Below are 14562 nucleotides of genomic sequence, written 5' to 3'. Positions count from 1 at the left end.
TGCATCCTACTAATCCCATGTGCAAAGCTGCATATGAGGAAACTTCAATGGTACCTAAAAAACTTATGGTCTCAACACAGCCACAGCTTGGAAGCAATTATACCACTCATTCCATGCCTTCAAAAGGAATTCATGTGGTGGGCTCAAGCTTGCCAAAGAAACGCAGGTCTTCCTTTCTGCGTACTTCAAGCAACTCAAATCATCACAACAGATGCCTCAGACTACGCCTGGGGAGCACACTTGACAGATCAGTGCATTCAGGGAAAATGGGCACGAAAAGAGAAGTTCCTTCACATCAACCAAAAGGAAATGCTAGCCGTGCAAAAGGCTATTATGACCTTCAAAGACCTACTGCATCCGGGCCAGCTATTGATAAGGACAGACAACACCACAGTGATGTGGTACATAAACAAACGGGGGAACTCATTCATACCCCCTGTGCAGGCAAGCCATGACCCTATGGAACACAGCACTGGAATTGCAAATTCAACTACAGGCACAATTCCTGCCAGGGAAGGAAAACACACTGGCAGACAACCTAAGCAGAATTATGACAGATCCACACGAATAGAAGTTGCATCCGCAAATGTTCACAAAGGTAACTCAGGCATGGGGACAGCCAGACATAGATCTCTTTGCTACCCACAGAAATTGCCGGTTGAAAAAATTTTGTTCAAGGACCTATCATCCACAGGCCTGGAAAGTGGACGCACTTTCCTTCAATTGGGCAACATTGACAGCCTATGCCTTCCCGCCTCTTCCTCTGCTGCCCAAAGTTCTATTAAAAGCCAGAGCAGAGAGGCCTAAAATGATTCTCATTGCTCCAGACTGGCCAAGGCAACACTGGTATCCGCTCCTGAAGAGCCTGGCACATTCCCCACCATGGATCCTACCTCTAGTCCCTCTTCTGTTGTCCCAGCACAACTACAAAACTCTTCACAGCCATCTCAAAACCCTAAATCTAGCTGCATGGAGAATTCCTTGATTTCCCAACAGATTCTCCTCTCCAAGGAGGTGCAGGATGTCATCTTGGAGGCCAGAAGACCTTCTACTAGAATGGCCTACTCCGCCAAATGGAAACAATTTTGTGCCTGGAATCAAAAGAAGGGACAGAATCCTTGGGTAATAAATATACCTCAAATTTTACAGTACCTAGCTGAGATGTTAAACAGTGGACTTTCCTTCTCCTCCATCAAGATCCACGCTTCAGCCATTTCTGCACAATACAACACAGATCCTCCTTTATTCTCTCATCCTCTCTTAAGGCAGTTCCTCAGAGGGGCAAAGAATATAAAACCCCCAAGGAAACTACCAGTCCCTGCTTGGGACCTCAACTTCGCGTTGGAAAAGCTGACCCTTCCTCCCTTCGAGCCAGCTTCTTCATCAGAGTTACAGTACTTGTCATGGAAAACGGCCTTTCTTCTGGCTATCACCTCAGCTCGCAGGGTTTCGGAGCTACAGGCCCTCATGGCTGTGCAACCATTCATCATTTTCCATCAAGACAGAGTTTCCTTACGAACCAACCCTACCTTTATGCCAAAGGCAGTATCCAGTGTAGCTTTGAATCAGACTATCCACTTACCTACCTTTTATCCTAATCCACAAAATAAAGGGGAAAGACTACTACATTCCTTGGACATTCACAGACAACTTCGTTATTATTTGGACAGGACAAAGCCATTCAGGAAATCTGAGCAACTCTTTGTGTCCTATGCTGCAGGTGCTCAAGGAAAGGATATTTCCAAACAGACAATTTCAAAATGGATAGCCCATTGCATATGCTTTTGTTACTCATTTCATGTAAAAACTGTGCCTGCATGCATCTGATCCCACTCCACCAGAGCCACAGCTACCTCTGCAGCCTTCCTCAGGGGGGTCCCTACCAAGGATATTTTGGAAGCAGCCACCTGGAGTTCAGTGCACACTTTCTCCAAGCACTATCACCTCCCACTATACTCTAAATCTAGAGCGGGCTTTGCCACAGCAGTCCTGCTTGGCATCCTAGCCCCTCCTAGTTCCACTTAGTGCCTACCACCCTTACTTAGCTTTGGGATTCTACCCATCTGTTATGACTGCAGCTGTATGCACGATGAACATAGTACAGTTTTGTACCTACCGTAAATGTAGATGTTCGAGTGCTCATACAGCTGCAGTCCAGGTTTCCCTCCCTCCAACCCCTCTTAGGACAGGCCTTATGACAAACCTTTTTCATATAACCTTTTGGGGTACTCTTTTATGGTGTATTTGCTTGCAACTACTGTTTTTGATTTATCAACATTGCATCTTTGCATAACATTATGTTTGCCTTCCTTCTGGGGGCACCTGACATCTGGGGCAAGAAAAACTGAAGAAAATGGCGTTGGCTGCCTCTTTTATACCCCTGCCGCACTGACGTCAGGGAGGAAGCGATGACAACCGACACCGGACCTAGACTTTGGAATTCGGCCGACCGAGGACCCGCCTGACGGCAGGATAACCCATCTGTTATGACTGCAGCTGTATGAGCACTCGAACATCTACATTTATGGTAGGTACAAAACTGTACTTTCTGTAATGAAAATTCTGCATTGAGACAGACACGCCTGCACTGCTGTCTGCCACTGTACTCCATTCTGAATTTTGCATTTTGAACTGATCAGCATGTTAAGTTGCATGTTAATAAATGTGGGGACATTTTGTTTCAGTGAGGACAACACTTGGGAACCAGAAGAAAATCTCGACTGCCCAGACCTGATAGCAGAATTCTTGCAGAAACCAGAAAGCAGCACTTGACACAGAAAAATCAGAGGGAAGCAAGAGGAAGGAGACTCTGACACTGATTTAGGGGAAGAAAGCAAAGCAAAAAAAAGGAAAGAAGAGGTAAGAGGTTAATCACTGTAAAGAGAGAACTTTCAACTTCTCTGTTTATTTGCAGTTGCTTAGAAGCATATAATAAGCTACAATACACCTGTGTTTGTGCTAGAACTCTATAACTGTGTGTAGAAAATAGTAACCATTGATCGTTCATTGCCTTCTGTACATGTCCTTTAGGGGCACATATGCACAGCTGGAGCTCCCCAAGTCTGGCAGTCTCTGTTCATTGCTGTACTACTCTAGGACTTGTTTGTGAAGAGCTGCTCATCTTATCTACTGATTTTCCTGGGTTTGACCAACTGTCTGCTCCCTGCAACACCAGAGGAGTAACTTTATAAGTCTTTTAAGTAATATTGAACCTTGTGTTCTTTTCTGGTGTTTTCCTCCAATTTAAGACTGTTTCTGCAGTTTGCTGTTTGACAGAAGGTTAACTTGGAGTGCTGTAAACATTTACTTCGTGTTAGTGTGTTAGCAGTCTAAAATCCCCATCATGAAAGGTTTCATCAGTGGAAAACTTTACCATTCGGTTGCTTGTATTGCTGCAAAATGTTTCACCAGCGCTGTGGTATTGGCGTTGTCTTTCTCCGGCACGCATGGCTTAGAATGACTAGCTTTGCTGTGAACACCGACATAACCTTGAAGAAAGTCTCACTTCACATACTAATTTTTTGGGGGTGGGGGATCTGAAGAAAAAGCACTTATGAATTGAATGGAGACGTGAGTATGAGGACAGCACCCCACTGCACTTGGTGTCTGGCTTGCAGTTGCACAAAGGACCTTCTCCAAGACACATGAAGCTCACCTCAGGTGTGGTTCAAGCATAAGCCGCAAGACCAGACTAAGCAAGACTCTTGGAAGGAACCCTAATAACCACGCCATTTTCAAAAGCGGTTGTGGTTCCCAGACCATCAGTAGCCTTGACATCTTCCCAGAATATACTGCCTTCTGGATTGTTGATGGTCCTTCATCTCTCTCTTAGTCAGCGTAGAAAGCAGTCACCCTGGACAGGTGGGCCAGGATGGTGATACCCAGGGTTCTTTCTCAGTACTTCCATCCCCACCTCTGCCAGTCATCCCACTCCATAAAAAAACAGTACAAGCAGAGGTCCCAAATATCTTAAAAGAGATGTTCTGGGGGTCCCACCAGACAGGGGGGTGGGGACCAGATGTTACTCTAGGCACTTTCTGATGCTAAAAAAGTCAAAGTATCTCACACCAGTTTTGAACTCAAGTGGCTTAAATCATTTGTCCTAAAAGTAACCTTTTGAATGGTCTCCATGTAGTCAGTCCTTCCTTGCTTTCAGAAGGACATTGGCTGTGCTCTTTGAACTTCCAGGATGAAGCCTTCCACATAAAGCTGAGCAGGGATACCAGTCTGTATCCGTGTCCTCTGTTCCACACTCTGTACTTTGGTCTCACTTCTGTCCTGAGGTGTACGCCATATGCTTGCTTGCTTGTTGCATACTACCTGTGTCTATAGGATGCAAAAGTGTTTTTGCACCAGGATGACTGGCTTCTTCATGTCCTGTCCATAACTCTGGGTCTCTGATTAGCTTATTCCAGTCTGTGGGAATAGCACAGAATGTAGAAAAGTCAATGTTGTGATCTGTACACTCTGAAACTTTGATAAGCTATAGTCTGGGTTCCAGACTGTACAAAACAAAATTCCCTGTAGACAGACCATGAGTGTCTGTTATCAGTTTTTCAGATAGCTTGAGAGTCATTTTAGAGAAAAGGGAAAAATTATTGTGTCTGTTGGGAAAGAAAGATAAGAAATTGCAGAGATGGAATTGGTAAGGATGTTGAGAAATTTGTGTTTAAAGTTCCCTTCAAAACTTATGGGGGAAGCAAGTGCCTGCAACTAAGAAACTGATTCTTTTGAGCTGGGACAAAGGATCTGAATTGCCAAGTACTAGAAAATGGAAATCAAACTCTAAACCGGCAGGAGTTGAAGTACTGAATACTGCCTTTGCTGGCTTCCATACAAGGAAACCATTTCTTGGATAACCTACTCCCACTCTCTGTATGGGGTCCAAATCACATCACCACAGTAGCCCACAATGCCCCCCCTTGTGTATACATGATGTTCTTCATGTTTCACTGTTGCAGTGATCACACTTGTGTTGTCTGCCTGCATGTAGCCCTTAGTCGGCCCGAATACCAGAGACTTAGTATTTCTGCATCTGTTGCTGTCGCTCCAGGACTGACGTCAGGTCGTCAGGGATATAGGCAGCAGACGCCATTACATCAGTCTTTCTTGCCAAGCAGCCCGTAGCAGAAGCAGATCGCACTAGTGCTGGTCGGCGGCTACCTGAGTTTTTCGTTTACGAATTGAATCATCCTGAATTCTTCTAAAGCTAAGTACCCCGTTGGAGGATCCTTTTTTCTTGCTCTAACTGATGTCAGCAAAAGTTAACAGTTGTCTTGTCTGTGGAAAGCAAATACCACACCGAGATTTTCATTCTTACTGCATCACCTGTTTAGGCCCAGACCACGACGTACCTCGCTGTCAGTTTTGTGCCTTGTTCAACACCCAAACCATCTGTTCTCGGGCCCTATTTATCACTAAATACTTCTGATGTTCTTCGTGTTTCACTGTTGCAGTCATTACATTTGGGTAATCTGCTGGCTGGTTGCCCTCAGTCGGCCTTATTAACAAAGTCTTGGATCCTGCGTCTGTTGCTGTCCCTTCTTCCATGATGTCAGGGGTATAAAACATGCAGCCGATGCCATTACATCAGTTTTTCTTGCCGTGCGGTGCCCGAAGCAGAAGCAGTTCGCAAGTGCCAGTCAGCCGACTCCTGAAATTTTCGTTTTCGAGTTTCAGAACTGAAGTCTTCAACTAAAAGCTAAGTATCCCATTGGGGAAACTTTTTCTTCCTCCTTACCGATGTCAGTAAAAGTCAATAATTGCATTACTTGTGGGAAGCAAATACCTCATAAGGATTTTCATTTGTACTGCATTCCTTGCCTCTCCATGGCACCTGCCTCAGACACCTTCCTTATTGTCTCAGCAGGAGAACCAAATTCTGCACCCTCAGCTCCAAACATTGAGTCTTGCAGCTTGGCTAATCATTTAAATTCCCCTTTAGCATCCCTCAGCAAACCTGTGATGGATGTCATTTTGGAGGCGAGAAGACCTACTGCTGACAAATGGAAAAGATTCTGTGCCTGGAATCAGTCTCAAGGGATGAGCACAGCAGTGCCCAATTTACCTCAGAGTTTACAATACTTAACTGAGATGCTTCACAAGGGCTTGTCTTTTTCCTCCATTAAAATCCATGCCTCAGCCATTTCAGCTCATTACAACACAGAACCCCCCCCCCTCTTCTCTCATCCTCGGCTCAAGCAGTATCTTAGAGGGGCCAAAAACTTGAGACCACCCAGGAGAGCTCCAACCTCTGCCTGGGACCTTAACTTTGTTTTGGAGAAACTCACTCTACCTCCTTTCGAGCCAGCTGTTACTGCAGACTTAAAATTTTGTTCCTGAAAAACAGCCTTCCTTTTAGCAATCACTTCAGCTAGAAGGATATCTGAATTACAGGCCCTTTTGGCAGTGGAGCCTTTCATCATCTTTCATGCGGGCAGGGTGTCACTCAAGACCAATCCATCTTTCATGCCTAAGGTGGTATCCAGTGTGGCTCTTAATCAGTGCATTCATTTGCCAACTTTCTTTCCCAATCAACAGAACAAGGGGAGAGCGGATTCTGCATTCATTGGATGTACACAGACAACTTAGATTCTACTTGGACAGGATTAAATCTCAAAGAAAATCTGAACAGCTGCTTGGTAGCATTTGCTGCAGTGGCAGAGGGGAAGGCTATTTCAAAACAAACCATTTCTAAATGGATAAGCCATTGTATTCATTTCTGCTATAAGCACCATGGAAAACCTATCCCCCAGGGGGGATCCAATCTCATTCCACCAGGGCTACATCTACTTCTACAGCCTTTCTCAGAGGTGTTCCTACCAGGGATATTCTAGAAGCTGCTAACTGGAGTTCAGTTCATACTTTCACTAAGCATTATCACTTACCAATTTTCTGTAAATCCAGAGCAGGCTTTGCCACTGCTGTTTTGCAGGGCCTTATAGCTGGTCCTAATGCTGTATAAATCCATCCTCCCAACCATAGCTTTGGGAATCTACCCAAATGTAATGACTGCAACAGTGAAGCACGAAGAACATAGTACAGTTGTGTACACTTACCATAAATGTAGATGTTCGAGTGTATTCACTGTTGCAGTCTTGGTTACCCTCCCTCCAGTCCCCTGTTTTTCTCTTACTATACCTCTACTTTCTTTTACTATGCTTAAAAGCCTTTTTGGTGTATTTGCTTTTGTTTGGAGGTATATTTTCTGTTTTTAATTACTTATATATGTTTTGCTCCCCATTTGGGGGCAAGAAAAACTGATGTATTGGTGTCGGCTGCATGTTTTATACCCCTGATGACCTGACGTCATGGAAGAAGGGACAGCAACCGACGCAGGACCCAAGACTTTGTTAATCAGGCAGACTGAGGGTAACCTGCCAGCAGATTACCCAAATGTAATGACTGCAACAGTGACCACACTCGAACATCTACATTTATGGTACGTGTACACAACTGTACATGTTCATCGTGTTTCACTGTTGCAGTCATTACAGTTGGGTTATCCTGCTGGCAGGCTACCCGCAGTCGGCCTGAGTTCCAAAGTCTAGGTCCGGCGTCGGTTGCTGTCGCCTCCTCCCTGACGTCAGTGCGCCAGAGGTATAAAAGATGCAGCCGACGCCATGTTCTTCAGTCTTTCTTGCCACGCGGTGCCCGAAGCAAAAGCAGTTCACAAGTGCCGGTCGGCCAACTCCTGAGATTTTCAAATTCGAATTTCAGATCCGAAGTCTTCATTAAAGCTAAGTACCCCGTTGGGGAAACTTTTTTCTTGCTCCAGACCGATGTCAGAAAAAGTTAATAATTGTATTACTTGTGGAAAGCAGTACCTCATAAGGATTTTCATTCTTACTGTATTCCTTGCCTAGGCCCTGATCACAACGTTTCTGGTTGTCGGTTTTGTGCTCGATTTAACCAACACATTATTGAGCGTCGGTATACTTTTGCTTTAAAATATTTTGGTAGCAGGTTTAATTATCCTAAAATGTCGTCGTATAGCCATCCGACTACCAGAGTTTACAAAAAACGCAAAGAAAAGGATAGAGAAAAACAACCGAGGCCCAAAACCGACGACAAAGCTTCTCCTAAGCCAGTCGTCTGTTCGCCGGTTCTCAGTGAGGCGCTTTCGCAGCCCCAGACACCAGCTACTTTAGAGTCGCAGGCCGCTACCACTCCCACGTGGAGGCGGCCATGCCGCTGGATACTCAAAGTATTGGAGCTTCGGACGCTAATCCCTCGGATGGGTCCAGAGCTGCTGAGCAGGTGCCAGCTTCTGCGGGTGTATTCAAACCACAACATCTTTACATTAAAACGACTTCAGCTTCAAAGACAAAGACTAAAGCAGTTTAACTCATGAGCCACATGTACAGGCCTCTATGCACAAAAAACAGATGATCAAGATGGCCGAAGACTTTATTACTTTGATCAGGGGTTCCCATCCCCCTCCTGATAAGAGGCCTAGGCAAGAGACTGACTATGAATCTTCAGATCAGGTTTCTATTTCTTCTGATCAGGGATATTCTTTACCCCCTTACGAGGATTCTGATGCTGAAGAATCTATACCTTCAGCATCCCCTCCTGAGGATTATTCCTTTGGGGAAACCTTGCATACCATGAGGGAGCATTTTCACTGGGAAAGCCAAGATTTTTCAGAATCTAAAAAGAGGCTCAGGGATTTCCTTTTACTACCACAGCACAGGCCTCTAGCCATTCCCCCTGTGTTAGACATTCTAGATGATGTGTTTTCGGAGTCTAGTTTGACCCCTGACTCCTTACCTCCAGCTCCTGTTAAGCCTGACAGATATTACAGGGTTCCTGACTCACACAAATTTCTTTTTAAAAACCCTGCTGCTGACCCAGAAACTATTTCACATGGTCCCAAGGGAGTTAAGCCCTCTACAGCAAAAAACCCAACCCCCTCTGACAGAGATTCAAGCGCACTGGATAGATGGGGAAAAAAGGTTTACACATCTGCAACTTTGGCTATAAGGGCCTTAAACTGTCAGTTTCATATGCTCAAGTATCAGCAACATCTCATGGGATTGCTTAAAGGGACAATCCCAGAGTCAAAAATTCGGGTCCATGTATAACTAAAAAAAGTAACGCCCACTTTAGCTATGTCACTGACATTCCCACCCACAGTGTCATTTTTCTTTTAAATTTCCTGTACTTCTTAAATTCCAGTCTTCTTTTGTCCCCCACTGTCAACTGTCCTTTCATTTTGCGTTCCTATCCCATTTGAATCGGATCTTTGTTTCCAACTGTTCACATTGCTCAATCCCTCCTTTCATTTTATTTTCTCTCCAAAACTTGTTTCAGGTATTGAATTACTTTGTGCATATTTCTGCAGTATGTGAACATATCAAAAGCTGTGCTCATCTTAAAATTATATTTTTTTAAGTTAAAAAAGAAAACGTACATGCAGCACTAACTGCAGTATCGGTAATGTAATACAGATTGCTTTCTTCATAACTAATGAGCAGTGCCAACGCTGTATCTGTATGTAATGTACTGCATCGATCATTTCCTTATCACTTACAACTTTTGTTCAAGACTTGGGAACAGGGTGATGGAGCAAAACTCTAAACTAGGATCACTTATTTAGGTATTACTCTCTAATTTACTGGAGAAAAAAATAGAAACAACAAAGGGCTTTACGTCATCTCGCAGTTTCTGAACAAGTAGTACAAAACTCTTTTCCATCGCATTATCAACTGTCTGTAATCCGCATTGCTGTAGCAGAAAATGAACAATTTTGTTAGCGGCTCCAGGGAAAAAAATTATACAAGTCAAAATCATGGACAGCTGAACGGAATAGGCATTCTGATATTGCAATACCATGCATGTGCAGCGAACGAGTAAATCTCCTAATACAAACAAGGATAAGTTGTTGTAAAGTGCCGGGCTGTAATGAGGGTCAGATTTTAACATTACAGTCATCAGCTTATTTCTGAAAACTGAGCTCCACTTGCGTTTCAGACATTTATGCCAGACAGCTTGCAAGTACTGCTGATTGCTCTTGGTACAAAGTATTAGGCTGCAGCCAAGCTTGTCAAGTGCTACCTTGTCTCGGATATCAGCCTCAGAGTTCTCAACCACTTTTATGCAAACATGCATTTTCAGAAGCAAGTATAAGTTAATAACTTGCAAATTTTGTTAGGTGTATTTCACAACATTATTTATTTTGCATTACAAACTGCTACGCAAACTGTTAGGGTGCGATGATGCAGCACTATAGTAAGGGCTTCACAAATGAATGCCGATACTGTATTTGCGGTAACCGTTGAAGCGCCAACACGCCTATTAATTTTACAGCAGCAAATGGCTTTTTGGATTACTAGTAAGCAGCTTTCCAAGTTTGTGACACTGAATTAATTTATTAAAAAAAAAACGCCTTCCGTAACAAATGACATCAGACTTGCATTACCAAAAAAGAACTGGTTAGAACTAATAAATCATATATGCAAAGCTCAAAATAATTCATAGCGAAATATCCAAACTAAAAACAAGTAAAAACAAGTACCCAGTAATAAACCAAACTGAAAGATTCCATACAGATTATAAGACCCTCCATCAAAAATAAGCTAGCTGTTGCCAAGTCAAATAATTACATATTCTGTAGCGGTAGCAAAACTGTGAAACTCTCTCACCATATTAGAACTAAATGTAACACAAACTTATTTTGAAATTTTGAACAGAATTTAACACCTAACATCTTGGATCTGTACATCTGTTAAATGCTGACCAAATGCTAATTTATTGCAGTCCTTAAATTCTCCTTACTCACCTGCTTATATACTCTAAGATGTGGTGATATTATTGCAGCCAAACGTTTACACATGTATAAACAAACTATTCATCCTTGCAGTCAATCATTTTTCTCCCCGCTTCTCCACCAAAAAAGGCTCATTTTGTTTAGTCAGACTATTTTAGTAAACAGTACTTAGTTCCATTTAAGTCCCTCATTTTTAAATGTAAATTGACTATCAACATTTTTTTTACAGTGCAAGTGCTTTCAAATCTGAATTTGAGCAACTAGCAATCAGCATAAACGTGGGAAGACTAAGTAACTTGCTAAATACATCAAATTTTTAAGGCGATAAAGGATAAACTACCACAATGTATACAAATATTTATAACAGGCATACAAATATATATATATATATATATATATATATATATATATATATATATATATTTTTTTTTTTTTTTTTTTTTTAATTTAGAAAGGCGTTTTGTATTGAATTACAACCAACTGACAGAAGCTGATCTACTACAACTAAGAAATGAAAAAGACTAAAGAAAATAAGAAAGATTACCCTGGATCATGAGCGTAGCTTTATTCATAGGTACCCAACAAGTAGTACTATATTTCTTTTCCTTAACACACTACCACTAAGACTGAGAAACATACCTACCTCACTTATGCTAAAGGCTACCACAGAGATACCAATGTGCGCAATGTGGCCGAAAGGTAATTAGAAATAGCTAGTTGAGATTATGCTGCCAAGTTGCTGTTAATACTTAAACACACACCTTGGAAATGGCCAGCATGGTAAATAGAGCCCATTTTCTCACAACCTACAAGATGGCATGCTGCAAACAGAAGTGTTCAAAAAGTAGCAATTACGCTCCAAAGTACATGCTTACCCACTAAAACAGGAGGTATTGCACCCCTCTTTCCTAAATCCTACTACATAATCTCTTTCTCCAACAACATTCCCTGATTCCCTAATGCATAAATTCTCATCTCATTACCTAAATTAAGTAAAACCAAAAACATATGCATTGTACTTCTTGATATTCCCCCAGGCAGTAATATACCCATTCTAGAAGATAACCTAGCCTGGCTCTCCAGTACAATCAGAATAAAACCATTACATTAAGAGATGTTAATATTAATTGGCCACAATTCTGCACCAATTTTCCATCCTCTAACATCAATGTATTTAACGTTACTCAATTACCTCCCCAGCTAGGTTCAGTAAAGGTAATACCGAAGGTGCCATCCTAGAGTGGAACTTGTCAGTGACCAAAAACAAAAATTACTCAACAGGTATTCTCCCAAATACTCTTGGCGATCATCTCCCTGCCTATGTACCCAGGGCATTCCCTTCCCTTCAAAAGGATCACCAGTACCAGTCAACAGGCTATACAACTTGCCTTCACTTCCATAGAAAAATGGGTTTACAAAAATCACCTGTTACTCAACACAAACAAAACCAATCCAATTCTTTTCACCTCTAAGAAAAAACCTTCATCAATAAAGACCATTTCACTATACACTCACAGAACAAAAGTTACTGAAGTAGCATCCCACACTAAATTACTAGGTATAATTACAGATGAACACCTAAAGTTTGACCTAAATATTCAGCACAATATCAAAAAAAATCCCCAAAAACTTGGCATTCTGTGTAGACAAAACCACTTCCCAAGTTCCTCCAGTAAAAAAAAACCTTGCCATCACATACCTATTACCTTCCCTAAATCTTTGGAGCTCCATTAGTCACTAATTTACTTTCTACCCTACAGTCAAAACTGGAAATGTGTTAAAACAAAGCTACTAGGTTTGCCACCAATGCCTCATATTCCACGCATCATTGTAAAGTGCTACACTCTCAAATGGCTAGAACTACCAAATTATTTTTCCTACGTACAATTTACTGCTCACCAATTAGTTCTCCTTCAGGAACACCAAAGCATTATTCTTATCTGTTGTTGTAAAATAAAAAGCATTATTCTTATCTGTTGTAAAATAAAGCTTTGGTGTTCCTGAAGGAGAACACGTTTGTGTGGTACATTGCTCTGCAGTTCCTGCATTTTGAAGTACAAATTAGTAAAAAACCTTCAGAATGTCCTGCTCTCACCACACATTTCAGTAACTATACACCCAAAAGGTCCCTTAGATCTGAAAATTATCATCATCTACAGCTATATAAACTCAACCTACCTGCAGGCCAACGTCTATACTCTTACTTGGTAGCCAAAATATGGAATTGTCTTTCTTATCACTTGTGTAGTAGCCTTAATCGTCCTTGCATACTTCTCCATATGGAGATGCAATTGTTCCTCACCGCCAACTTTTAAGTTCTGACCACCTCCACTTCCATAGCTCCTCTCTCATTCCTTCACTTTGTCTTCTGTTTGATCTCTCTCTCTAGCTGTTAACAATTGTACAAAGTGTATATACCCCTTGCTGTATCAATTTCTAGATGCCGAATACCTCTATGAATCTCACGGAAATGTCAAATAATCAAATTTATAATACTCTTTTGAGTTAACTTGTTTGCTGTTGCAGTTACTTTGTATAATCTTATTTAATTGTTCATGTTTGTTGTATTTCCTTGTCTGTGTAGCTTTTCTCCCCAGGCCTCCACTGAAAATGGGTTCTTAATGGCTCAGTGGTCTATCTTGGTAAATAAATGCAAATAAATAAAATAAAATATATATGGATGCTACAAGAGTGGTTGAAGCTGCTGTAGACATCCTCCAGCAATCTATTTTGGTTACTTTAAATGGGAAGGACATTGGTGTACAGATAAACAGGAATAGGCTACAACAAGCAGAAGAACATATACTAGACTCAGAGTGGGAGAGCACTTTTTTCTTTTTGGAGATGGAATGGCAGGGAAGGATACAAGAGCAAAATAGGGGATAGAAAAATGTATACATGGATGGAAGGAAGGCCAAATAAGCATAAAACAAAGATTAGTAGACAAAGTACTGACACTGAGGGGGGTGACAACAGCGGAATTACAGACAAGCAAAGGAAGAATACTAGTGATGGGGAGATATGGACAACAAAGAGGGGAGGGGACAGTGGTGACATATAAGGAAGGTTTACACCATGGTGGGGAATTGGAAAGGTATAACTTTTCTTGTAACACTTTCTGCTCTAGACCCAGGGACAGGTCAGTCATCACCCTGACTGCCCTCCCCACTGGGCAACTCCTGAGGTGGTGAAGGCAAAAGTATGTGACGTGAAGCTGCAGGATGACCCCGTCTCCAAGTGGGCGATGCAAGTTTCCTTGTCCACTAAGTCCACCAGAACCTTTCCCAACTCCTGTGCCTCAAGCTACAAAACCCTGGCAGTGCCACTGGAGAAAACAGTATCACTCCCCTCTTGTAAGCAACCGCTGGAGGCCACAGGTGCCACCATCAGGCTGCACCCATTATATATAAGAGCCAGCCAGGCTTGGCACAGCAGTGATGCATGCTGCACAAAATATTAACAAATGAACAGCACAAAATAAACTATATTAAAAAAGGAAATCAACAAATGGAGAGAAGCAAGAAGTTGTCATAGTTACCTACCACCTAGGTAACCGTTTACTACAGAAGCCATACATATGCTACTAGGCTACCACCTCAGATTGTTCTATTTAGGTGTATTACCCAAAATCCTTAGGCAGGATAAGCAGACAGGTGGGCAATGCCACTCTTCCCACTGCCAAGACTGGGTGTGGAGAATACAGTTGTGGCATGGGACTACCGGGTGGCAGAAGTCATGGTCAGTGTGTATAGTAGTGTCCTGTGGCCCTCTAGCAAAGACTGTCCTGTTAA

At 42.2% G+C, this 14562-nt stretch overlaps 1 protein-coding gene across 1 annotated transcript in view; it reads left to right on the top strand.

Moving 5' to 3' along the window:
• CBX1 (chromobox 1) overlaps nucleotides 1–14562 on the top strand; it is a 494455-nt gene that overhangs the window by 271625 nt on the left and 208268 nt on the right. The window contains 1 exon segment of the mRNA XM_044055314.1: nucleotides 2685–2859. Within this exon segment, the coding sequence (XP_043911249.1) occupies nucleotides 2685–2859 (175 nt within the window).

This window comes from Protopterus annectens, chromosome 13.part0 (genome assembly GCF_019279795.1).
Source record: "Protopterus annectens isolate FY-2018-M chromosome 13.part0, PAN1.0, whole genome shotgun sequence".
In the NCBI taxonomy this organism is placed as follows: Eukaryota; Metazoa; Chordata; order Ceratodontiformes; family Protopteridae; genus Protopterus; species Protopterus annectens.
This window is presented reverse-complemented; position numbering and strand designations above follow the sequence as displayed.